This window comes from Zootoca vivipara, chromosome 1 (genome assembly GCF_963506605.1).
Source record: "Zootoca vivipara chromosome 1, rZooViv1.1, whole genome shotgun sequence".
NCBI classification, from domain to species: Eukaryota; Metazoa; Chordata; class Lepidosauria; order Squamata; family Lacertidae; genus Zootoca; species Zootoca vivipara.
Genome location: NC_083276.1, coordinates 42,365,150 through 42,389,437, shown reverse-complemented (window position 1 = coordinate 42,389,437; position 24,288 = coordinate 42,365,150). Strand labels below are relative to the sequence as shown.

Genomic DNA, 24,288 nt, shown 5'->3' with positions numbered 1-24,288 from the left:
GCTATGGTAGAACCATGTTCATAGTGGCTGACAGCAGCTCATAACGCACAGAATAAAATATAACAACATTTCAAGATAATGCATTAACACTTAGAAAACACAACACAGTTTAAACAAAGAGTCACAGTACTATTAATAGGACAAACAAACGTATCATGTTAATAAACACTGAAACAATGCCTAACATTAAAATACAAAGCATCCAAACAGCAGCAAAAACAATACCCCCAGCAGGCAGTGGGGAAAACAAGTGGAAAAACGCTTCCTTGTTGGTTCCAGCAGACACTCCTCTGTAGCAATGAATTGGCGGCTGCTAAGGTATTAAGTTGTAAATTAGGAAATAGCTTGCTCAGAGCTTGCCTGTTCCAAACTGCTCTCAAACCTCTCTCCTTGGAGTAAGCCCCCTTGAACAGAATGGGATTTACTTTTGGGTAAACTGGATTATACAGTAAGTCTTCTGTTTGCAATATGGTTATAATAATAATGACTTGCCCTACACAGTTATTGATAGAATTATTACTGCCAAAGCTCAGTGAAAGCATTTAGTAAAAGCTCTGAAAACTAAATGGAGGAAGGGTTGACATGAAAGCATTTGAATGTCATATTGTAAACCTGTAGAACAGACATTTTCAGAAGCTTTTGCCCTGCTCTCTTTGAAATGTATACCAATTTAAGCCTTACCTCAAAGCCTCTGTTTTAAAAGGACACTTTTATTCCTGTTACCCTTGCAACCTTGCCCGCCCTTGTCTGCTGCTGAATGTCTCACCTTTTGTCATGGGAATGATTCTGCTCTATTTATTAATGGCTGCACTCAGCCTGCCTTAACAGGTTGGTCTGGCCCTCTTAGCATAGGCTAAGTCTAGGAATTTCCATGTTTGGCACAGTTTAGTCAAACCTTCATTAATTCTAAATTTTGCTAATACTACCAAAATCTAAAATGTATGCATGGAAGTTGTAATTGCCATTTAGGGACATACCGGTACTATAAATCCTTCATAACATTTTCAAACTTGCCCCTTCATTGGTAGGATTAAAACCAAATTTGGAGTATGGGAGGAAAACGTATGTAGCATTGTATTAAATGAATGGGCCGCCCAGCAGAGTCTTAGGGGCTGCATATTCTGCAGCCTTTCTCAATTCAGTGAGCCCTGTTTCCTTTCTCTCCCCCTGGCCCCTTCCCTGTTTTGTTCTTAAATCCTTGTGCACTTCCCATTCTACCTTCTCAAGGACCTTGTTTTCAGATCCTGAATAGGCAGCCTGTTGTGGAGAGCATAATAGTAGTGTAATACTAGCTGCTTTTGTCAATAGAGCCAAAGTGGTTTTTGGAGAGATTCTGTAGAATAGGCAAGTTTAACTTCTATTTCCTATTTCCATGACATGTTTGCATTTAATATAACCCTCTTAGGAGTCATGCTATCCATACTGTCCTGTAGAATGAGTGCCTCTTTTCCAGCACATTCCTATCCTGGTAGCTTCCTTTCTTCTTGGGAGTCATGATTGCATTCTTCATTTGCCAGTAGAGTTTTTGGCCTATCTTCAGCTTTCTAGGTATTGTGTAGTTCCTCATTGAATGCAAAATCTGTAATTGGAGCTGTATATTCATGTTTCAGTGGAATTAATTGATGACTCGGAACAACATGCTGCAGAAGGAAAGACAGCTCCTACCAGGTACATATAAAGAGTTTTATCATCAAGGATCACTGGTGAACTTGGATATTAGGATAAGTTAGGTGGAAAATCTTATATGTATACTGATTCAGCAAACGAAAGCAGTTCAGAAGCCTACTACGTGCAAGATGGCTGTACAGTAATCCATTGTCCCATAACCTTTTACAGGATAGCCAGTGAACTTTGCACATTGCCTCTGTAGTTCATAATTTAAAATAACCTCTGTTTCTGAGTCCAGCTTCTCATTATTACCCTTCCTCCACAACTGAAATAACAACACTATTTTGTAGGGGGGGTTGGGGGGGTGAGGAGTGGCATGGTCCTATGTCATCGAAACAAAATAAAAAAAATTCTTCCAGCAGCACCTTAGAGACCAACTAAGTTTGTCATAGGTATGAGCTTTCGTGTGCATGCACACTTCTTCAGATACACTCTGCTGCTGGAAGGAATTTTTTTATTTTGTTTCGACTACGTCAGACCAACACGGCTACCTACCTGTAACTGGTCCTATGTCATGTACCGTATATTCCGGCGTATAAGACGACTGGGTGTATAAGACGACCTCCAACTTTTCCAGTTAAAATATAGGGTTTGGGATATACTTGCCGTATAAGAAATATGACCCGGCGTATAAGACGACCCTCGGCTTTTGAGAAGATTTTCCTGGGTTAAAAAGTCTTATACGCAGGAATATACAGTAATTTTTTTAAAAAAAAACTTGAGCTAAATTTCAGGGAATCTCCATTCAGAGGTATCGGTAAACAAACATTACTTCCGGAAACCACTACAAGCAAGCATTTCCAGTTGGATTGAGATCTTAGCTCTAATTCTGCTTGCTTGCATTCTGCCATTTTTCTGCTGAGGATCTTCCCTTCCTTGCTTCTAGGGTAACCCAGAGTAGCCTCTCCTGACCTGAAGCCTATGGGTATAGGCAGTTGCCCCCCATCAAGTAATTAAATAAAAATTCTTAACTAAAAGTAGAATTTGACAGATTTTTCTGAGCATTTTTCAAAAGAAAGTAATTTAAAATGACTGTTGTTGAGACATTTCATTCCAAATTTTGCTAGACAGCACCAGATAGAGGATGATGGCATGTGGGTGCATTGCCCCCACTAACATAAATCCTGGTTATGCCCATGCTGAAGCCCCATTGCCTAAATCAATTAAATTAACCAAGAGCTTTATCAATTGTCAGTTCTTTTGCAAGATGTGAATGTTTGCATAGGAAGTCCTTGCTGCATGTAGAATAAAATGCCAAGAGTTTTTATGTTTACATTAGTTAAAATGTAAGACGTATTCTATCCATGATTTTACCGTAATTGATCATGACAATTGATCAGGGCACCCTTAATAATGTGTTGCACAGGGAAGCTCCATCTACCCAAGTGTATGCAGCGGACAATGGAGAACCACGGAAGCAGAACACACAGAATCCTGATTCTCTTTCTCAGGACACTCATCAGCTCAACCTGGGTAACTTCAGGTACAACTTTTCAGGTAGCTACCAGAAATTCAGCCTAATATCCAAGCAGCAAGTCACATATCCCATAATTTTTATGCCATCAACTTGGGGCTCTATTTGTTTGTTTGTTTGTTTATATGCTACCCATACTTCATCATAAGGTTCCATGGCAGATTACAGCAGTAAAAACAAGTAGGGTCCTTTGTTGTTGTTTAGTCGTGTTCGACTCTTCGTGACCCCATGGACCATAGCACGCCAGGCACTCCTGTCTTGCACTGCCTCCTGCAATTTGGTCAAACTCATGTTGGTAGCTTCGAGAACACTGTCCAACCATCTTATCCTCTGCCATCCCCTTCTCCTTGTGCCCTCAGTCTTTCCCAACATCAGGGTCTTTTCCAGGGAGTCTTCTCATGAGGTGGCCAAGTATTTGAGCCTCAGCTTCAGGATCTGTCCTACCAGTGAGCACTCAGGGCTGATTTCCTTAAGAATGGATAGGTTTGATCTTCTTGCAGTCCATGGGACTCTCAAGAGTCTCCTCCAGCACTAAAACATAAAATATTAAAAGCCCAGGGTAAAGAGGTGTGTCTTCAACCTTCTCTGAAAGTTGTACAATGAAGGTGCCATATGCAGCTCTGTGGGTAGGAAGTTCCATAGCTTAGGGGCTGCCACAGAAAGTGATCTCTTCCAGGCATACCTCTACCCGTCTGCTTGCCCAGGCACTTTTTCAACCATTACTATAGCCTAAGCCACGTGGAAGGTTAATCAGCCCTTGAGTGTATTCAGCAAGCAATTCAGCCCAGAAATCCAGTTCAATACTGTAGTTTATTTATAGCTGTAGATAAGATAATGGGCAAAATGGAGTATTTGTGGTTAGTGCTGTAATTGCTTGGGTGGAATAGAATTCCTAGGACTCTAGATTCAACTGGAAATTATATGGAATGTAAAAATAATATGGTCGCTGTAATACAGAAAGCCGAGCTTTTATTTCCTAGCCTTCAAATGCTAGGAAACTGTATCACTTTATATCGTTCTGTTCATGTCATTGAGCAGTAAGAAAAAAGGCCTTTTAATTACAGTTGTGTCTTGACAAAAGAGAATCCAGAAACAACCTGCTTTCTAAGAGATTTATGTGTAACTTGCTGTTAACAAGCATTATAACCAGATGTTTTGAAGAAAGGGTTGCTGGGTTAATCAGTTTCTTTATTTTATCTGTTTTCTAAGTATTGTTTCATGGCTCATCACAGCTTACCTTTTTTGTAAAGGACAAAGCATAGTGTATTTTTGAATACATATTTTACAAACATATACTGTGGGCATAGGCAAGAGAAAATGTTTAGTATGGTATCTTTTTAACAGATCAAGACAAAGGGGAGGACATAGACTATGTTGTTGTTGATCAATTTCAGAAGCAATTTGGTTCTGCAGTGAGTATAATACTGTTACTTTTACTTAAGGGTGCTTGTTTTGTTTTAGGGGTTGTGGGGGTTGTCGTCTGTCGCTGTTGGACACAATGGATATAAAATCCTGGAAAGGAGAATTCACATTTGAGCACACTTTGTAAAAGGTCATGTTGATATTTAGGCCATGGGCCTACTGCACTGCATAATATTATTATCAGCCTATATCTACTACATTGCATAGATTTTTTTTAAAAAAAACCCCAATGTATTTTGATAAGTAACAATGATACAATCAGTGCATCACAGTACACAAAAACAAAGGAAAAGCAGAAATAACAGAAAGAAACAACTGAATTTAATCTTTCAACATACATTGCACAGATATAAATAGGGTTAATAGTCAGTCCCTTGTTCTGGGAAATTGTAGTTTGCCCAAGGATTTCTAATGCAATACCCAACTACTTTCTTTTTTTTTTTTAAACATACTTTTTATTAATTTTACAGAAAACAAAAAAAACGGTACATACATAAACACCTTTTCCACCTCCTTCCTACCCACCCACATGGGTCCTCCCCTGCCACAGAAGTATCCCATGTATGTGAACAGTCAGAGATGTTCCATTTTATGCTTGGATTTCTGTCCTCCTCCCCCTCCCCTGACCCCAAAGCCCCCCCCCTGCCACCAGGGAGCTCCAGCAAACCAGGGCAGTACGCAGGAGGCCATCCATCCAACCATCTATTGTCATACCAAAAAAAAAAAGAGAAAAATAGAAATAGGAAAAAAGAAAAAAAAGAAAGGGCAAAAAAAGAGAAAAAAACAATACAAAACAGAAAAAATTTTCTTACATTCATGATTGTAAAACCATATTTTGTGGGCTTCCCCTCCCCCCCTTCCCCGGTTTTCATCCCTTTTTTATCATCTGCAACAGTTTCTTACTTTATAGAAATACACCTTTGTATCTTATACAACTTCAAATCACTGAAAAATCAAACTCCCATTTTATCTTCCCGTGCCTAATTTTTTCTCCCTCTATAAGCCTCCATATTTTCACATTTTCCAAAATCCATTCACTTTTAAAACTATAACTATTCTCAATTTAACCTTACATCCCCGATTACTGGCTCCACCCCCCCAATCCAGCAAATTCCATAATCAGCAGGCCAGTTATAAACCTGTTAATCCATCCATGTAATCACAACATCCCTTTCCCTTCACCCCACCCCCTGTTTACAGTCTTTTGCCATCCAGGCCACCATACAGGGCCCCTGAATTTCTTCTCTTCTCTGCATATTTTTTCCTTCTTCCCTGTGGGCGTTCTGGAGTTCCAATAATACCAATCGTGCCCCCCTCAAAAGCGGGGCACTCCATCCAACTTTTTGTAGAGTAAAGTCATCATTTTTTTCGTGGTGTGCTTCATTTTGTGTTGAATCATCACAGTCCTCATCTTCATCTTTTCCTTCCAAATCACAGTCATCATCATTGTCATTCTCACATTCATCTTTTTCAGTGTCAAAAGCTTCCTCTCCTAAAAAATCATATTCTGCCATCACCATCTGAATTTTTTTCTGTAACTCTTGCCGTCGTGTCTCCTCTTGACATAGCTCTATTCTTGTTTCCCACATTAAGGTCAAAACAGACCGCTGGAACTCAGGGGAACACTTTTTTGTTGACATAATTCAATCCTGCCAAGGTCAAAACTTGTCACGTGGGGTGGAATATGATCACAGTTTATTTTCTCGACTCCATTTTAACAAGCTGGCTGCATTCTTCAAGTCTTATTAACAATAAAGTTCGAACTCACATTTCACAAACATTTAAACCAGAAAAGAAATTCCACAAAGTCCAGAAATACAAAATGAAATAAAAATTGACTCATAAATCCTGATCAACTCACTGGGTTGCCTGGGCTGCCGGCTCCCGAGGAAAAGAAAGATTTTTCTCAGTCTTTACCTCTTGCTGCAGGGCAGTCATAAACCACAGTCTCTCTCCCCTTCTCACCCTGCATCAAAGGGGAGATTCTCTTTGATGCCTTTGAGGGATCCTTTGAATTGCAAATCTTCTGTTTATGGCTTCGGGTTTCTATTTACTGTCTCTTTTGTTGCCGTGGGGGGGGGTGGCTTCCTCTTTTCTCCCCTCTCTCCCAGATCCAAATTGTTTTATAATCCAAATCGTGAGGTTACTTACAATCTTTTCCAATCGTTTTATTTTCGGAAGAATCCAGCGCTCTCCGCCTTCGGCTTGAAGCTTCTCCCTGCTAGAATAACGTTGCCGCTCAAAATGGCCCCCGCGACTTCTACCCTCCTCGCTCCGGAGCTCTTATTAGAGCTAACCGAAGAGTTGGGGAGTCCGGATTTGGGCTGTGCCGAGCAAATTGCCCCCGGGACGCCCTTCCTGAGGTTCTAAGGGGCGCAGCGTCGCTCTCGCTGCCCTCCCCACTCCTAGCAGGGACGGGCCGTCTCGGAGACGAGACGAGACCCCGCCGATCGGCGCTGGCGCTGAACCCGTATACCCAACTACTTTCCCCAAGGTTCATTGAAAATTCTGACCAATCACTAAGTGGTATAAATCTAATATAAATCTAAATGTTTAGAATGCATCATTTGTTAAATTTGTTTCAAATTTTTCCACTAAATGATACAGCAGTCAGCAACAGTAAAATCCAAAATAATAATCAAATCAGAAAAGAGGTATGTAAAACATAAATGAGTTAGAACAACAGCCGGTTGAACAAATTGCAGTATTTACAGTGATTAGCTCAGTTTGTTAGACCATGGTGCTGATAATGCCAAGGTTGCAGGTTCAATCCCCATAAAGGGCAGCTGCATATTCATGCATTTCAAGGGATTGGACTAGATGATTCTCAAGGTCACTTCCAACTCTGATTCTTTGAGAAAGTCAGACTGTGCTTGAATAAAAGCATCTTTGCCTGTCTGGCCAGAAGAAGGTCATCCAAGAAGGGGCTCGGAGATTCTTCTCTGACAAGGAGTTTCAGAATTTCTCTCCTTTCTTGATCTCCTACATGCTTCAGATGTTGAGAGGAAAAAGGGGAGCCCCTCCTGAGAATCTTGAAACACAGGCCGGCTCATATGATGGAATGCAGTACAGTGGTACCTCGGTTTATGAACACAATTGGTTCCGGAAGTCTGTTCATAAACTGAAGCGTTCATAAACTGAAGCGAACTTTCCCATTGAAAGTAATGGAAAGTGGATTAATCCGTTCCAGACGGTCCGCGGAGTAACTGTTCATAAACTGAAGCGAACTTTCCCATTGAAAGTAATGGAAAGTGGATTAATCCGTTCCAGACGGGTCCGCGAAGTACTTAAACTGAAGCGTTCATAAACTGAAACATGGGTGTAATTGGTTCCGGAAATCTGTTCATAAACTGAAGCGTTCATAAACTGAAGCGAACTTTCCCATTAAAAGTAATGGAAAGTGAATTAATCCGTTCCAGATGGGTCCGCGGCGTTCATAAACCGAAAATTCATAAACCGAGGTTTCACTGTATTTCTGATAATCAGACACAAAGTTGTGTTGGACTTTGTATGTTATAACCAACACTGAATTAATGCCTGGAAGTTTCACCAGTAGCCATTGAAATTATTGCAACAGGTTTCCTGTAACTTGTCCTGGTCAATAGTATGGCTACAGTGTTTTGATATATGCCTTGAATGACCCATGCTGGTTGGCACTTAGAATGTGAGGTGCTTGAATATTTCAGTATAAGCTGTTGGAAAATCTGACCTTAAATCAAAAGTACAACTGTTAATCACTTGTTCAGGCTTGTTGTTGTTGGCAGCTCTTGTGTGTGTGGTGTCAAAAATCTAAAATTTTATTACCAATTCTAAATTGAGTTTAATAATTTTTAGTGGATTACTTTAATTGTATAATTTGCCCATAGATGAAAGAACAGTATCTTAACATGTCACCTTGGGGTAACCACAGTACAAAGGGTATATTGTTACAAGAGAAAATAATCTAGTAAACACCATCTAGGTGGGAAACTTTTGTTAGGCTATACAATGTCTTATACCTAAAACTTCGTATTTAATGGTACTGTCTGAATAAACGCTAGTAATGCTCAAGGAATGGAAACCCTGGGTTATTTTTATCTTTACATTACTCTTTGCTGATTATCCCTTGTTTCTCACTACCTCTGATGTATGCTGGGTGTGAATTTTATGTTTGTCACAAATGAGGCATCATGTTTTCTTACCTGTCTTCTTCACTCTCCTTTACCTAGTAGTTTCTCCCCTTCTCACTAGATGGTGCACATCAAAAAGCAAAATGTTTGTAGTGTAGCAGCAGAGGGTGTCAATTTGTGTCGCCATGGAAAACTCTCTTGGCTGCAGGTAAGAAGGAATATTTTATAAGCACTTAACATTGCTATTTGGAACCCTTTGGCCAAAACTTTTGATTTTGTGTTTCTTTGATTTTTGTGTTAAGAGGAACAAAGAATATGCTACATCTGGGGTCTTCAGTATAATTCCCCTTTTTCTTTATTGAGTTGTTATGCTGCCCACAAATATATTACTGAGGCCCTCTAGAGTCCTTTGGCACCTTCTAAGGCTAAGCAATTCAGAAGAACAAACCCTCTAAGTAGATTTGCTTCCCCTGCCGCTTGAAGGCAGGAATGCATTCTGGAAGGAAGTATTTAGGCTTTCTTTCCTTGAAGTGTCAGTTATGTTCTTGCTTTCACTCAGAGCAGATCTTATGTCTTCTATTTGTCTTCTCTGTGTCTCAAGTGTGTGTGTGTGTGTGTGTGTGTGTGTGTGTGTGAGATATATATATATATATATATATATATATATATATATATATATATATATATTCTGTCTGTTAGGACACTTAAGATTTGTATTTTGAAAATATTTTGTTGCTAATATTTAAGTAAAACAGGTACGCATAATTTTTGTTTTCTGTCCTGTATATTTATTATAGATTGCAACAAAGAGCAAGGTTTTCTTGTTTGACGTTTTCCTTCTGGGAACTCGAGTGTTCAATAACGGACTCCAAATGATACTGGAAGATCAGAATATTTTGAAAGTAAGTATTTGTCTAGCACAGGGAATCAGAACCTATGTAGAGAAAATGTGAAATAACGTAAACATGGCAGCATCAAATTGCATTTATTTATATATTACTTTTATCTCACCAATTACTACAGTATCTCTTCTTTATTTTCTTTAGGTTATTCATGACTGCCGGTGGCTTTCAGATTGTCTTTCTCACCAGTATGGAGTTATGCTCTCCAATGTCTTTGATACACAGGTAGCTTGTTAGTTACTTGTTCTCTAACTAGATTTTTCAACACACTTCCCAGTGCTGCGTATTTATTGTTTTTATTACTTGTTTTTACATTTTATATCTCTCCTTTCCTCCAAGGAGCTAAAGTTGGCATATGTGCTTCTTCTCTCCCTCTCCCCCCCCTCCATTTTATTCTCCTCTGAGATGCAAATTGTTATATGATACTGAGTTTTTAATTACATTTTATTGTTTTATGGTGTAAATTCTCATCTTTTCAAAAACAAGTAAGTATAGCTGCGATCCTAACCCCACTCACCTAGGACTAGGCCCCATTAAATTCAGTAGGACTTATTTCTGAGTAGACATGGTAAAGAAATAAGTGGTTGGGACAGAAGAGCCCTGGGTTCAATTCCCTGCTCCTCCACATGCAGCTGCTGGGTGACCTTGGGCTAGTCACACTTCTCTGAAGTCTCTTAGCCTCACTCACCTCACAGAGTGTTTGTTGTGGGTGAGGAGGGGAAAGGAGATTGTTAGCCGCTTTGAGAGTCTTTAGGGTAGTGATAAAGCGGGATATCAAATCCGAACTCCGAACTCCTTCATCTTCATAAAGAAATATTTTACTTCAAGGATCTGTGTCTACAATTTCATGTGTACAATATTTCACAGAATCCAGAAGAAAACTGAATTTGATAGATATCTGAAGTCTGCTTGATTAATTATATACTGCTATATCATAAGAAATATCAAAGCGGTTTACAATAATACATATATGTAATAAAAACATGTAAAAAATTCAGCAATCAGTTAGCTACAGTATTATAGAAAGATGCTTTCTTAGTTGCCTGCATAAGCCTGACAGCAAAGAAAAGTTTTCTGCAGGCATTTAAAGGTTGAAACAAAAGACCCCTGCTGAATCTTCATTGGCACAGCATTTCACACGACTGGGCCAATGACATTAAAGGCTCAGGTTCTTTTTCCTGCCAGATGAACCTCGCCAACAACCCCCCTGGAGAAAGCCTCAGTGACCAATCTTGAATATAAGGGTTTAGGCAGTCGATGTTCTGTAGAGTTACCGTAGTATGCTGTTAGCCAGTAAAGTGTGGGCATGAAATACTGATCCCTCTGCTTCCTTTCATAGGTTGCTGATGTCTTGCAGTTCTCAGGGGAAACAGGTGGCTTCCTTCCTCACCGTATCAGCTCTCTACAAGATTGCTTAATGCGATATTTGGGGATGCCCTACAGATGCATCTCTTTCATGGAACAAAGGCAGCGTGTGATTGAGGTAAGTGGGATGGAGCCAATTTTCCTTTTCTGGAAAATCTGTTCCGGTGTAGCCGGAATATATGTTATTAGCTATGGTTATGGTCCTTTAGAAGCTACTTTAATTGCAGCTATGCAAACCTTGTCAAAGAGAGGCTATACTCCGTATTTGTTCATTAGTTTGGTTGCCGGCACAGGACAAGGTACTGCAAACAGTAGAGTAGTAGAATCATAAAATCGTAGAGTTGGAAGGGTCTCTCAGGGTCATCTAGTCCAACCCTCTACAGTGCAGGAATCTCAACTAAAGAATACAGTGGTACCTCTACTTACGAATAACTCTACTTACGAATGTTTCTACTTATGAATGGAGCTCCGTCCGCCATCTTGGATGCGGTTTAGATTGGATTTTTTCTACTTACGAATTTTTAGATAGGGTTGCTTCGACTTACGAATTTTTTCTCCCAATGCATTCCTATGGGATTCGACTTACAATTTTTTTCTACTTACAAATGTGCGTTCGGAATGCATTAAATTCGTAAGTAGAGGTACCACTGTATCTGACAAATGGCCATCCAACCTCTACTTTAAAACCTCCAAGGAAGGAGAGTTCACTTTCAGAGGGAGTCCATTCCACTGTCAGACAGCTCTTAATGTCAGAAAGTTATTGATGTTTACTTGGAGTCTCCTTTCTTGTAACTTCATAGAATCACTGGGTCCAGGGGGTATTCACTGGTGAGTTCTTAAAATAACGCAAATGTGAAATTGTTGTTCTTATAAAAAGAAAAAGTAACTTGCCCCCAGTATCAGTACTACCATAGAGGCCTGGAAAATGGCCAACGGTACATCTGCTATTAAAAAGGAATCTGGGAAATTACATGCCAGATAGTTTAACATCTTTTCCAAGTAAATTGGTGGAAGCCATTCCTAAAGAAAAAGGTAACAACTGCACAAGACTCTTGCTTAAGTAGAATTAACACAGTTTCTGCAAAGATAAATCTTTCTGCTCAGCAAACTTAAAAGCCATGGATTAAGAGTTCTCTTATGGACCCACTAGCTCAGGCGTCAGCAAACTTCTTCAGCAGGTGGCTGGTCCACTATCCCTCAGACCTTGTGGGGGGCCAGACTACATTTTGAAAAAAAACAAATGAACAAATTCCTATGCCCCACAAATAACCCAGAGATGCAACCCACATTCTACTCATATAAAAGCACCAGGCAGGCCCCACAAATAACCCAGATGCATTTTAAATAAAAGGACATATTCTATTCATGTAAAAACACACTGATTCCCGCACCATCCATGGACCGGATTTAGAAGGTGATTGGGCCTTAGTTGCCTACTCATGCACTAGCTGGTTAAAGGACAGGAAGCAGAGAATACAAATACCGGTAAATTTATTGTTCTCATAATGGAGAGATGTGAGAAGTGGGGTTCCCAAGGGTCGGTATTGTGACCTCTGCATGCTATCCAACTAAGTCATGCTTGGAGTAGTCAGTGGGTTTAAGCAACTTAAGATCCCTTTGTTTTTAGGAGGGATAAAAGCCCATTTTTCTACATAGGGCAGGAGATGGTTCTGAAAACACTTGGAATGCAAAGGAAGGGACATGTTATCAAGGAGTCCAGAAGCAAGTAGTTCTCTATAAACATGTTCTTGGGAGGAAAGGGGGTACAGGGCAAGCCTAGGGAAATCTCAGGGGTGGAAGGAAGATGAAGGTCTGAGAAGGGACTATTATAGAAAGACAGGTAAAGGATAGAACAGGTAAAGGATAGAAGCAACAGAGAAACAAGAAACCAAAGTTTAACATCTGGAATATCTGGAATACTGTGTCCAGTTCTGGGCACCACAGTTCAAGAAGGATACTGACAAGCTGGAACGTGTCCAGAGGAGGACAACCAAAATGGTCAAAGGCCTGGAAACAATGGCTTATGAGGAACGGCTTAGGGAGCTGGGTATGTTTAGCCTGGAGAAGAGAAGGTTAAGGGGAGATATGATAGCCATGTTCAAATATATAAAAGGATGTCATATAGAAGAGGGTGAAAGGTTATTTTCTGCTGCTCCAGAGAAGCAGACACGGAGCAATGGATTCAAGCTACAAGAAAGAAGATTCCACCTAAACATTAGGAAGAACTTTCTGACAGTAAGAGCTGTTTGACAGTGGAATTTGGTGCCAAGGAGTGTGGTAGAGTCTCCTTCTTTGGAAGGTCTTTAAGCAGAGGCTTGACAGCCATCTGTCAGGAATGCTTTGATGGCATTTCCTGCTTGGCAGGGGGTTGGACTGGATGGCCCTTGTGGTCTCTTCCAACCCTATGATTCTATGATTCAAAGTTCACAGATGGCTAATAGAGGCTTGGTATGAAAGAGGCAAGATTCTATCAGGTGCAGAATACTAGGTACCGGTATTTGTGTGTTCTTACCTGGGAATTCGTCTTACTGAATTCATTAGGGATTACATCTGAGTAAACTTGCATAGTCTTTTTTTAAAAATCTGATATTGCTAATATGAATCATGTTTGTTTAGTGTGGTTATAATACTTAGCATTTATATAGTATATATGTCCAATCTGCAATGGGTAATTCTGTAAAGTATTCTCATACAGGAGATGGAGGGTTGCAGCTGAGAGTAAACCTAAAGTCAGGTGGCGAGTTCATAGGAGAGGCAAAATTCAACCCAGTGCTTCCTGATGCACAGCCAAAGTCCATTTTGGGAGCCTAATCCGGCCCCTGCAGCAGTTTATCTCCTGGGGTAAAATCCTAAAAAAAGTTCAACAAAACTGGTCGGCCCCTCATACATGTTCATCAAATCCGGCCCTCTTTGAAAAAAGTTTGGGCACCCCTGAGAAAGTCTAAGCCAATAAGCTACACCAGCAATTGCATTTCAAACTCCAGTTTGGGAAGTGTTAGTATCATTATTTTTCATTTTACATTTGGGGTATGTAGGAAAACCCTGAGATATGGTTTGTGAGACCCCTTCCACCTGCATTGCTGAAAGTGTTAGCTCTGGAGGCAGCATACCTCCTCCCTCTCCGCATGTTGCTACTCGATGAAATCATGTCTGACTTAACAACTTTGGTGGATGGATATCTAAATGCCTTTCGGGAAGGATCTGCAGATCCATTGGGGAGCACAGAGGTAAGTGAAACTTCAATAACTTTCAATTTCCTTCTTGCTGCCAGTCTCGTTTTTAGACTTCAGAGCTGCGCATTACTGAGCTTTGATGTTTGTTTGTTTGTTTGTTTGAATCCTGTTCTGCTTTCATTTTCCAGGAGATTCCAAAGCAATTCACATTATAAATCACAACAATTAATTGGAATTAATTGTTTGTAACACCATCATAACTAAATGCAACAGGAACCAGCACTAGTCAGGGAAAGCCTGAGTGAAGAGTGTTTAGTTCAGGGGTCGGCAAAGTTTTTGTGGCTTGGGCCAGTTCATGGTCCCACAGACACCACGGTGGGCCGGAGTGTGTGTGCGCGCAAGTACACATGCGCAAACACTATTTCCGGCACAGAGGAGGCATGCGCAGCTTCCCATTGGCTGCAGGAGCTTCCTGCAGCCAATGGGAAGCCAGCCAGTGTCGCGGAAAGCGGTCCCCACTCTGCTCTGCGCTGGTGCATGGGAGCAGGCGGCAGGAGTCCCCGAGCAGGCGGCGGGGGTCCATGAGCCGGTTAAACGACCCCCATGGGCTGCTTGTAGCCCATGGGCCTTAGGTTGCCGACCCCTGGTTTAGTTGATGCTAGTGAAACCACCCATCATTGGTGTCTGTCTAGCCTCAGTGGGAAGAGCAATCCAAACCCAGTCCAATAACCTCAGCATTGTCTACACCGGGGGTGGCCAACTCTCAGGAGACTGTGATCTACTTTCAGAATTAAAAACTGGCAGTGATCAAAAAGATCGCTATGGATGAAAATAGCAGCACAGAGAAAGCTCCGTCTTCCCTTCCAGAGACCAAACAGCAATTGGGGGGGGGGGGGGACAGGGCAGGAGTCAGTTTTAGCGACGCTAAGGAAAGGGAGCCCAGAGATCGACCACGGTCTACCAAAACCTCGCGGGGATCTACCAGTAGATTGCAACCGATATGAACAAATTCCTATGCCCCACAAATCACCCAGATATGCATTTTAAATAAAATGACACATTCTACTCATGTAAAAACACACCAATTCCCGGACCATCTGCAGGCTGGATTGAGAAGGCGATTGGGCCACATCCGGGCCACGGGTCTTAGGTTGCCTACTCCTGGTCTACACTGACTGGCAGTGGCTTTCCAGGCTTTCAAGCAGGAATCTTTTCCAGCCTTACCTGGAGATGCCAGGAATTGAAGATGTGGCTTTTTGCATGCAAAGCGAATGCTCTTATCAGCCAGGCACACCTCTTTCAATTGCGTTTGATTGTATTCTATCTCCTGCCAGTCCTCTTCATATGGAAAATGGGTATTTAAAGGGCTTACCTGAGGAATGTGACCACAAAGAGCTAAAAATAAGAGTGAAATGCTAACGCACACACACATCCAAGAGTGTTAGGGTTAGGAGGATGCAGTGTTTGTGTCAGCCGAGAGGCGCATCATTGGCGATGGTAGGGATTTATCACAGCAGAGGCATCAGTAAGTGCCTGCCAGTGTTAGGTAGCAGATAGCCATTTAAATGGGTTGCTTCAGGGTGGGGATTTCAGGCCCCTCATTGGCATGGATCTAACACAGCCGGAGTAGAATACTGCACCTCCTCACCTTTTGCCTTGGCCAGCATGAACTGGGGTTTCAGGTGTGCCAGTGGATCTGCTGCCCCCTAGCCAGAGTTTGGATTGCTCCACCTTTCTTTTTCACCCTCTGTTTTGTTTTGTGTGCAAAAAATAAGCAGGAGATGGTTTGGTATTAACAAAACATCTGTCTAAATTGCTAATCCGGACATGGTTACAGTAAATAATTAGTTCATGCATGGTGGGGGGGGGGAGGATAAATTTTAATTGTTGCTTTTCTTTCTTCATTTACCATTTCCCTCACTTAAGAGTTATTAGACAGAATGCTCCAAATGGCTTTTTATTTAGTGAGTGCTCGTCAGCCATAGTATATTGTATTGAGCCTTTCAGTGTTTTAGCTCTATCTGTAGATTTAACTATTCTTGAAAGAAACAGTAATAAAAAGTATACTGTACTACAGTTCTGATCTACATGCATGTGACTTTTAATTAGATCTCTTGTATGGAGCTACCACAAGAGCTTAGACAACTGGCAGATTTTTATAAGGAGCGAAGAAAAAGGGCAATGCAGAACTTCCAGCTGAATGAGGAAGGTCTCCTCGTCAGAAAGCAAACGGAAACTATGGGAAGAAAGGTAGCAAAGGCGAAAGAAAACCAGAGCGATAGTACTGGCTTAATTCTTTCTAGTAGGGCAGTATCCCCTAAAACTGCCAGTCCTGTCCATCTCTTGGGTCAAGATGATCAGGACAATTCTGAAAAAGAAGACTGGCAGGCACATCATTGTAATAATCAATGGGCAACAGTTGGTGCGAGTAATGTTGAATCTGAAGTAGAAGCAAGACGCCCTGTTTGCTGTAAAGCAGTATTGGGAGCATCTGAGGTGAAAGGGAGAAACCCGTCTCCAGTGTTCAAACCACAAAGAAAGGTAGATTTGACTTTAGAAGAGGAAATAAAGGAATTGTTGACAGAATGCAAGAATGAAGACAACAAATCTGCTGTTTCTGCCCTTCCACCTCCAAAAGCAAACAATTCTAGGATCCCATTTCAAGATGTAAAGCAATCTAGCCAAACCCTGTCTAATCCTGCCATGAGTAGAAATCCCTTTTCTCAAACAACTCGTGATTACTGTCTCTAGGTTCCCACAAGACAGAAGAATGGGGGGAAGTGATTTGGTGGTTCACTTTGTCTTGCCTTCAGATTTCAATTGTCAGCTGCCAGCCCCAAGCCCTGGAGGCAAGGAGCAGAAATTGTTTCCTTTTCACATTCTTTATTGGCAACCAACCATATTGGAAGACTTCCACTAATGGAGCAAATTCTGGAGGTGGCTGGACACAATACCCTTCATGTTGTATGGGAGTTTCCTACTCCTATAAACACAATCAATGTTGCTGGTGTTAATTCTACCACTGTAGTCTTGAGTCCAGTATTTTTTTTCCAGATTATTCCAAAGAACCATTGATTTTCATTATATTTGAATGTTCCAGTTATCCAACTAAACCTGAAGTTAATGTATGTGCTTCCTGTATTGTTAACTTCATGACAAGGGGGGAAGGAGTCCCCAACCCTAGAAACACAAATTATCTGCAGAATCATTAGCTGTTCCCCACTGCTCCCCAATACAGCATTTGCAGCAATATCTTTGGAACAGGTTTTCCATTCTGGATCACAAAATTCTCCCTAGAGCAATATAGGTTATTTATTGCGCCAAGTACCCATAGCTCAATCCTAACCATGTTTACTCCGAAGTGCAATTATCAGTTGGACATGTGATGCAGTACTGAATAACTCTGTTTTATGTTTCAAAAGGTAGACTTCCTTTTTGTGAGGAAAACAATTACATGGTAAAAGGCCTTTAGTTGAGCAGCATTACAGCGGCAGAACTGTAAGGACAGGATCCTAAGCATGCTTATTTGAAAATAAGTATGAGTTGTTCATTTTCAAAATAGAAGGGCAAAGTTGTATATTCTTTGTTAGAATTTGAACAGATGTTTCTTAAAATGCAAGTGTGTACGTTTCAGATATAAACCTAATATGCTGGGGTTTTTTGGTAGATGGTTTTTCCAAGAAAACTCTTCACAAGGCAGTTGGAATGTTTTTCTCTAAAATAAAAGTCACGATTCTTCTTTGTGGTCTTTTTGCATTCACGTATATAGATCCTGTACCTGCACAGAACATCATCTTTTAGAGCTTCAAAATGGAATCCAGCAGTCATCCTTCAAACAGGTGGCCCCTGCACTGTATACAGGCCTTGAGGAATGGGCAAACAACTTACCACCACCCCATTCACTTTCATGCACTGCAGAATTAATGTTTCTGAGCTTTTGGGAGTTTCCTCAACATTTTTTATTCTAATTTGCTGGACGTACCTGTTAAGTTATATATACTAAGTTTTTTCCCCTCGCCCGATGGATTTGGACACTGCAGCCTAGATTCCCCTTTTAGCTGCCTGAAAATACAATTCCTCAGATATAAGTAGAATAACAACTTAAAAGGAGCCCTACTGCATCAGACCAATTTAGTCTACCATCTATTTAGTCTACCATCCTATTTTTCCACATACTTACTGGTCTATTTCTCCACTGTTGCGAGCAAAAGGCTTCTTCCATTCACGGGTGGCTGGTGTCTACTAGACTTGGTGGGGCGATTAAGAAGTCAAAGGTGCATGGCCAAGTTCTCCCCCCTCCATTATACTGTGGACACTTTAGGAATTGCTGTTCTATAGATAGCACCTATGGTAAATTGAAAAAATAGCCTAGTTTTAAGAAGGGTTTCCTGCTCTCCCAAACACTTAGGGGAGGGAAACTTCTGTGGTCTCCACCTGTTCCAAATAAACACTGGACACTTGAACACTGCAATTGTATTAATACTTGTCACCTGAGTGTCTTATTATGGCTCAGAAGGGGTGGATTCATGCAACAAAGACTAGATTACTCGGAACTAAGCCCCACTGAATTCCATGTGGATCACTCCCTGGGAAGTAGGAACAGGATTGCAGCCTGGTTAGTCTTAAAAGGTGTCACACAGGACTGTTAACAAGGAAAGAAAAGGATTCCACAACTTTCCAGACCTGAGAAAAGATTATGGCCCTGGCTCACAGTGTATTCATTTCTAAATCTTTCCCCCGAGAATGCTGAATAAAGTGCAGATATATTACATGGACTAGTCACTAGGACGTGTGTTAAAATCGCCACTCAGCCATAAAACTTATTGTAACCTTTGACCAGTCTCTCAATCTAACCGGCTATTCTTTGGTACTTGGTATTCAGAAGTAGCTTATACCGTAGTCATCACAACTAGGGATAGCCAGATCCATGGATGATGAGGTTAATCTGCCCTTTCAAGTTGGTGTCTGTCTTGTGGTAGAGTTCCAGTTGTAAATATGGACCATGAAAAAACTTATCTAAAATGCATCCTTAGGTTTTAGAGATATAAGTAGGAACGTCCTGGCCAGATATATATACATTAACACATACAGTGTTACATAGAATTTATATCCTTTTTCCAAGACAAAAAACAAAAACATTGCAAGAACAAAATATACAGCACCATTTTCGTTGCAAGGCAGTTACAAAAATAGTTCAATATTTTCCACAGTGACAAACCTTTTAATACTTAAGTGGTAAGACAAGAAATGTGCGGGGTGGGGTGGGGAGGTGAACTGAAAGAGAAATTGATACCAGGTACAGTACTATCAAATTAATGCACGGGGCCTTTGATTAAAGGGATCCAGTTCTCCATCTTATTTCATTCACTGTAAGAGATTTATTTGCAGTCTTTCAGGCTTTAATAAAAAACAGCCGTGGCAAAAGCATGCTGCAGAAACCGCGTGGAGACGAATTGCGAACAGGGATAATTGGATTACTGGCTTTGAAAATACTCCTTTCAATCAAAAGGCTCTCAGTTGATCGCAGGCCTACCAAGGTCTGCACAGCCCCACCCCTAAACACAGGAGCAAGGTTAGCCTAACGCTACGTCACTTCCAAGGAGCTCCCGTTGGAATCTTACCCTCGCGAACCTTTAGCTGGCGCATCGCGCGAGAATTGCTAACTCACGCCAGTATCTTCGGCCGAAAGCGTTCGGCAATTTCCGTCACCGCCAGACTCAACCAATCGAACGATGAACAAATCGATGCTACAGGGGTCCTTGTGGGTTCTATGTGGGGGGAAGAGCACGGGATGTGGGCTCGGGGACAGTGTGGCGGTTGCGGCGAAGCACGCCGCCGAGTATTTCTAGGTGGGGGCTCCGAGGGCCAGCTAGGGGTGCCGAGTTCGATTGTTCTGGCCTGGCCATGGCGCCTCTCCTCCCCCCCGCCATGGCTCCCCGTGTCCCTGCTCCTCTCCTCTCAGTGAGCGAAAGTGGCCGCCGCCGCCGTCCCAGCGCCCGCAGCCGCCGCCTCCTCAGCAGCAATAGCGCGGCCGCCATCTTGGCGAGGCAGAAGCCGAGAGGCACCGCGGCAGGGCACAGGCAGCGCCAGCGCAGCGCGGGGCGAGAGGCCGGCGCGAGAGAGCGGGGCGGGCAACTCGCAAGCCACCCCCGGCCCAAGCCGGGCCACGCACCAGGTAAGACGCCGTGGCTCCCGGGCCGAGGCAGGTGGCAGCGCCAGAGGGACCCGCTAGGCCAGGTTCCGGCTTCCCCCCCGAACCCAACCCCTCCTTCCCGCTCCCTCCGCAGCGGTCCCGGCAGCCGGGCCTTCTCTTAAAGCGACAGGCCCTGCCGCTCCTCTGGGGCGGAGGGAGGGAGGGAGAGCAAGCACACGCGCGCCCCCCACTGCGGAGGGGGCGGGACCCCGGCAACCTCCCCTCGCCCGCGAAACGCTCGCACGGAATGAAGGAGGTCGCCCTTGGCGGGGCCTGTGCCACCCTTCGGCAGCGTGCGGGGCCGGGGTGAGCGTGTGTCGGTCGCACCCAGCCCACGTGCGCACCCCGCGCTTTGCATGAAGACGGCGGACGAGGAAACGGGATCTCAGCGTATGGGCTTGACAGCCCCGCCTTAAGCAGCGTCCCGGTTTAGCCTATAGGATTGCCAACCGCACTGCTTTCCATGCGGTCTGTAAACCATTGGAATGCGCGGTTCAACTCTTTATTCGGTTTTATTTTGGTGTGGTTTGTGGGGTTCAGGATTGTGCTTCCAGATTCCAAGACCCCAGCATACTTGAGCGTCAAGCGTAAAACAGAAATAAAAGTGCATTATCAGTTTCGCAATTTTAATCTGAAAATTACTGTTCGCATGGATTATGTAGAATGCGTGCTTAGAAGCTGTAAATGACTTACTGGTCACATGGTGTGATTTGGTAGTTTGATCTGGGATGCATATCTGTAGTGCATCCTGATCACACTCCAAAATGTTTGGCTGCTGGGCTGTCCTTGGTAACTGGAAATTAAAGGCTGGCAATCATGGAGGGCTGTTGGTTACTATTGTGCTGTTCCATGTTAACTGGAAGGTCTGGCTAGCTTGTAGCATAACATGATGACTATCACTTCCTTTGCCCCCTGGTTGCAAGCACACTATTATCTTTCACAAGTCAGTATGCCTGTGCTCCATACATACTACTAATATGAGTGAGTGTTTCTGTTATTTAAAAAACTTCAGTACACATCTTAATCTTGACTTCTATGCCATCTCCTGCAAGGTTTATTCGGTAGAAGTAGTGTTTTGACAGAGGAGAGGTAAATACCAGTACAAACCTTGGTTGTTGAATGGATCCGTTTTTGAACGTTTCGGCTCCCAAACGCCAAAAACCTGGAAGTAAATGCTCCAGTTTTCTATTGTCTTTTGGATGACAAACGTCCGACGTGACTTCTGCTTGAGTGCACGTCTGCAAGAAGCTCTTGCAACCAATCAGAAGTTGTGCCTCGGTTGCTGAACATTTCAGAAGCCGAACAGGCTTCCGGAAGCAATAACATTCGACAACCAAGGTTTGACTGTACTTATTAGTGTACTAAGAACTTTGATGGTCTACTTGTAATTAGACCATCACAGTGTGTCATTTCCAAATTTTGGATATACGGTAAATTGGTTCCTCTACTGAGCAGCTAAATTGGTTCCTCTACTGCAGGGCAAGCTAATCTGCAGCTCTTTAGATGTTGTTGAACTGCAACTCCCATCATCCTCGGCCATCATGGCCAATGGTCAAGGATATCTGGAGGGCCATTCATAAGTTAGCCACCTCTGCTCTGCTGTATCAAAACCAACATGGGTCTGCTTTGATCAGAGCTTGATTGTTTTTCTTCATGCTTTTTAGTGCTTCGGGATTAGAAATGTTATGTTGTTAACATCTTAATTATAGAAGCCAAAAGCAGTCGTTCAACTAGAGTATCTTGTATTGCTACTTGAAAAATTAGAATGAGAAAGAACGTGGCATAGGTTAAAACTTAACGCTGCTAAACATTTACATAGTACTTCAGGTTTGCAAAGTATACATTTTCCTTCAAAACAGTTCTGTAGTTCAGTGTTTCCCAAACTTGGGTCTCCAGCTGCTTTTGGACTATGATTCCCATCATCCTTGACCATTGGTCTTGCTGGCTAGGGATGATGGGAGTTGTAGTCCAAAAACAGCTGGAGACCCAAGTTTGGGAAACACTGCTGTAGTTGGTTGCTAGTACATATTACCATTTCACAGATGAGTAATGGAAATGTATGACCAGATCCTACCTATCTTTTAACTGAAAGTAAACCCCACCAAGTTTAATGAAGTCAACGCCAAAGTAAGTGTTCATAGCAGTATAACTTCAGTATAGTTTTATCCATTCACATAGTCTTTGAAAAAGGCGGAACTTGAACCTCCTTCCCAAATCCAAATCAATAGATTTCCTAGCAATTATTTTCTACTCTGTTGTTTGGCAACCATGAATATGTTTTTCTTTGACTTTAGATAGCCACAGATTCCAATCAAAATGAAACTCAACTTTAAAAGATTTTAGTTTTTCTGTTTACTTTTTCTTTAAATTTTGCATCAGTTTCAGTAAAGTACATAAGAATTTTAAATTAGGATTTATTTATTTCCATAATCTGGTGGTAAAAATGCTTTCGCTTTAGTGGAACCCAGCACAGTGAACCTAAGACAATTCTGTTCCAATTAAGCACAGAAGCAACTGACCCAGTGAAGCAAAACCACAAATGTCATGTACTGGCTGCGAAGCGACCTATGCACTAGTTTTGTATAAGGGTCAATGGTCTGTGTGACAGAGATGTGTATATCGCTAGTGTGTCACCCCTTGGCTGTGTTTTCTACCACACAACAGCAAAGTTTACTACATACAATGGTACTTACAACAAACACTTGTAGATTTGTTACAAAGCAGCTCTTCCCTCAGAATTAAAGTAGTTTTTCACCTATAAAAATGTGTTAAGCTGCTGAAAGATCATCCATTATCAGTTTGCTCATTTCTTTCTGTGGTAGGTAGGTTTTTACCTATGTTAAGTATATTCTTGTCCGGACTCCTATGTTGATTTCAATCTTCGTTGTTATATAGTAATTCTTTAACTATTCTTGAATAAGGCTTTTCTACAAACTTACTAAGTTAATAATGCCTTTATTGGGCTAGAGCCTGAACACTTTTTCAACATGTTGTCCATTTGAGATTACTGAACCTGTGACATACAGGCGTTTTAGTATTGCAGATCTCTCCAAAAGTACTAGATTCCAAATAGTGTTTTTGGAGAAGTCTCGTACATACAAATATCTGATTAGAAGCTTGTGCAGATTTTAGATGTGGCGTAATCCACAACCCAGAACTGATGGTTATATGGGTTTGTGAGGGATCACGTGCTCTGTTGTTTTCTCTTCATCTGCCATTATGTGAGAATGCAATAAAAGTCACAGTTTGACTAACAGCAGAATCCAATGGTACTGCTATGTCAATGCCACTGACGTTAATGTAGTAGTAGCTTGATGCAGTTGGGTATCCCTTATACTCCTACGGTAGCAGCAAAGTAAACAGCAAAATTATGCCACTTTAAAGAAGAACATAACAACACTGACGGGCTCCCCCACAGCATCCCTGGCAACACTGCTTACACCCACAAATCACAGTGTCATGTGTTAATGATATCTGCACACTGCACAGTAGCCAGCATTGGCAGAAACCAACCCATTTACTGTGGTAGTGGTGGTGGTGGACACACATATCTGCTGCCACCCTGCCTCACACACCAATCTGGCAGTCACAAAGACATGCCCTTAGTAGTAGTTCACACTCCCATCCTGCGGCCAGCATAGTTCAGCAGTTGTCACCAGTACCTATGCACTCCAGGGCTTCCTGAAGTTTGTGTACTCTTATATCACAAGCATGGGCAGCCTACAAATAGTCACACTTTCATCAGGCAAGGACATAGGGGAACACAGGAAATGTTGCCTGGGCTTTTGGCCCTTTATTTGAAGGGTGCCATTCTGGCTTTATTTAGTGGGCCAGGATTTGTTAGATCTCCCTTCCAATTTTATAGGTGCATTTTGAGTTTTTTGGTTGTTCTTATTTTTTTAATGTAAGTTGCCTTGGGTCACTGTGAAGTTTAAAAAAAGAATAGTAAGTATGGACGTTGCAAGTTGCGACACCCAAGCAT

General features: G+C 42.1%; 2 protein-coding genes across 8 annotated transcripts in view; both read left to right on the top strand.

Annotated features, from left to right (window-relative positions):
* Positions 1-18,931, top strand: part of EXD1 (exonuclease 3'-5' domain containing 1) — a 28,514-nt gene extending 9,583 nt beyond the window's left edge. For 3 of the 6 annotated variants that reach the window (XM_035111561.2, XM_035111532.2, XM_060273489.1), the window contains exons 4-12: positions 1,611-1,668; positions 3,035-3,165; positions 4,487-4,554; positions 8,795-8,881; positions 9,471-9,575; positions 9,720-9,800; positions 10,915-11,058; positions 13,976-14,167; positions 16,223-18,931. In XM_035111561.2, coding sequence (XP_034967452.1) covers positions 1,611-1,668; positions 3,035-3,165; positions 4,487-4,554; positions 8,795-8,881; positions 9,471-9,575; positions 9,720-9,800; positions 10,915-11,058; positions 13,976-14,167; positions 16,223-16,864 — 1,508 coding nt within the window. In that variant the 3' untranslated portion in view covers positions 16,865-18,931. The remainder of the gene's footprint in view (positions 1-1,610; positions 1,669-3,034; positions 3,166-4,486; positions 4,555-8,794; positions 8,882-9,470; positions 9,576-9,719; positions 9,801-10,914; positions 11,059-13,975; positions 14,168-16,222) is intronic. The other 3 variants (XM_035111587.2, XM_060273499.1, XM_035111571.2) reach the window with 2 other exon arrangements.
* A 721-nt stretch (positions 18,932-19,652) lies between these two features.
* The window catches only part of INO80 (INO80 complex ATPase subunit), a 67,607-nt gene continuing 62,971 nt past the window's right edge, over positions 19,653-24,288 (top strand). Inside the window, exon 1 of one of the 2 annotated variants that reach the window (XM_035111519.2) lies at positions 19,653-20,288. The gene's annotated coding sequence lies outside the window, so the exon portion shown is untranslated. The remainder of the gene's footprint in view (positions 20,289-24,288) is intronic. The other variant, XM_035111512.2, reaches the window with a different exon arrangement.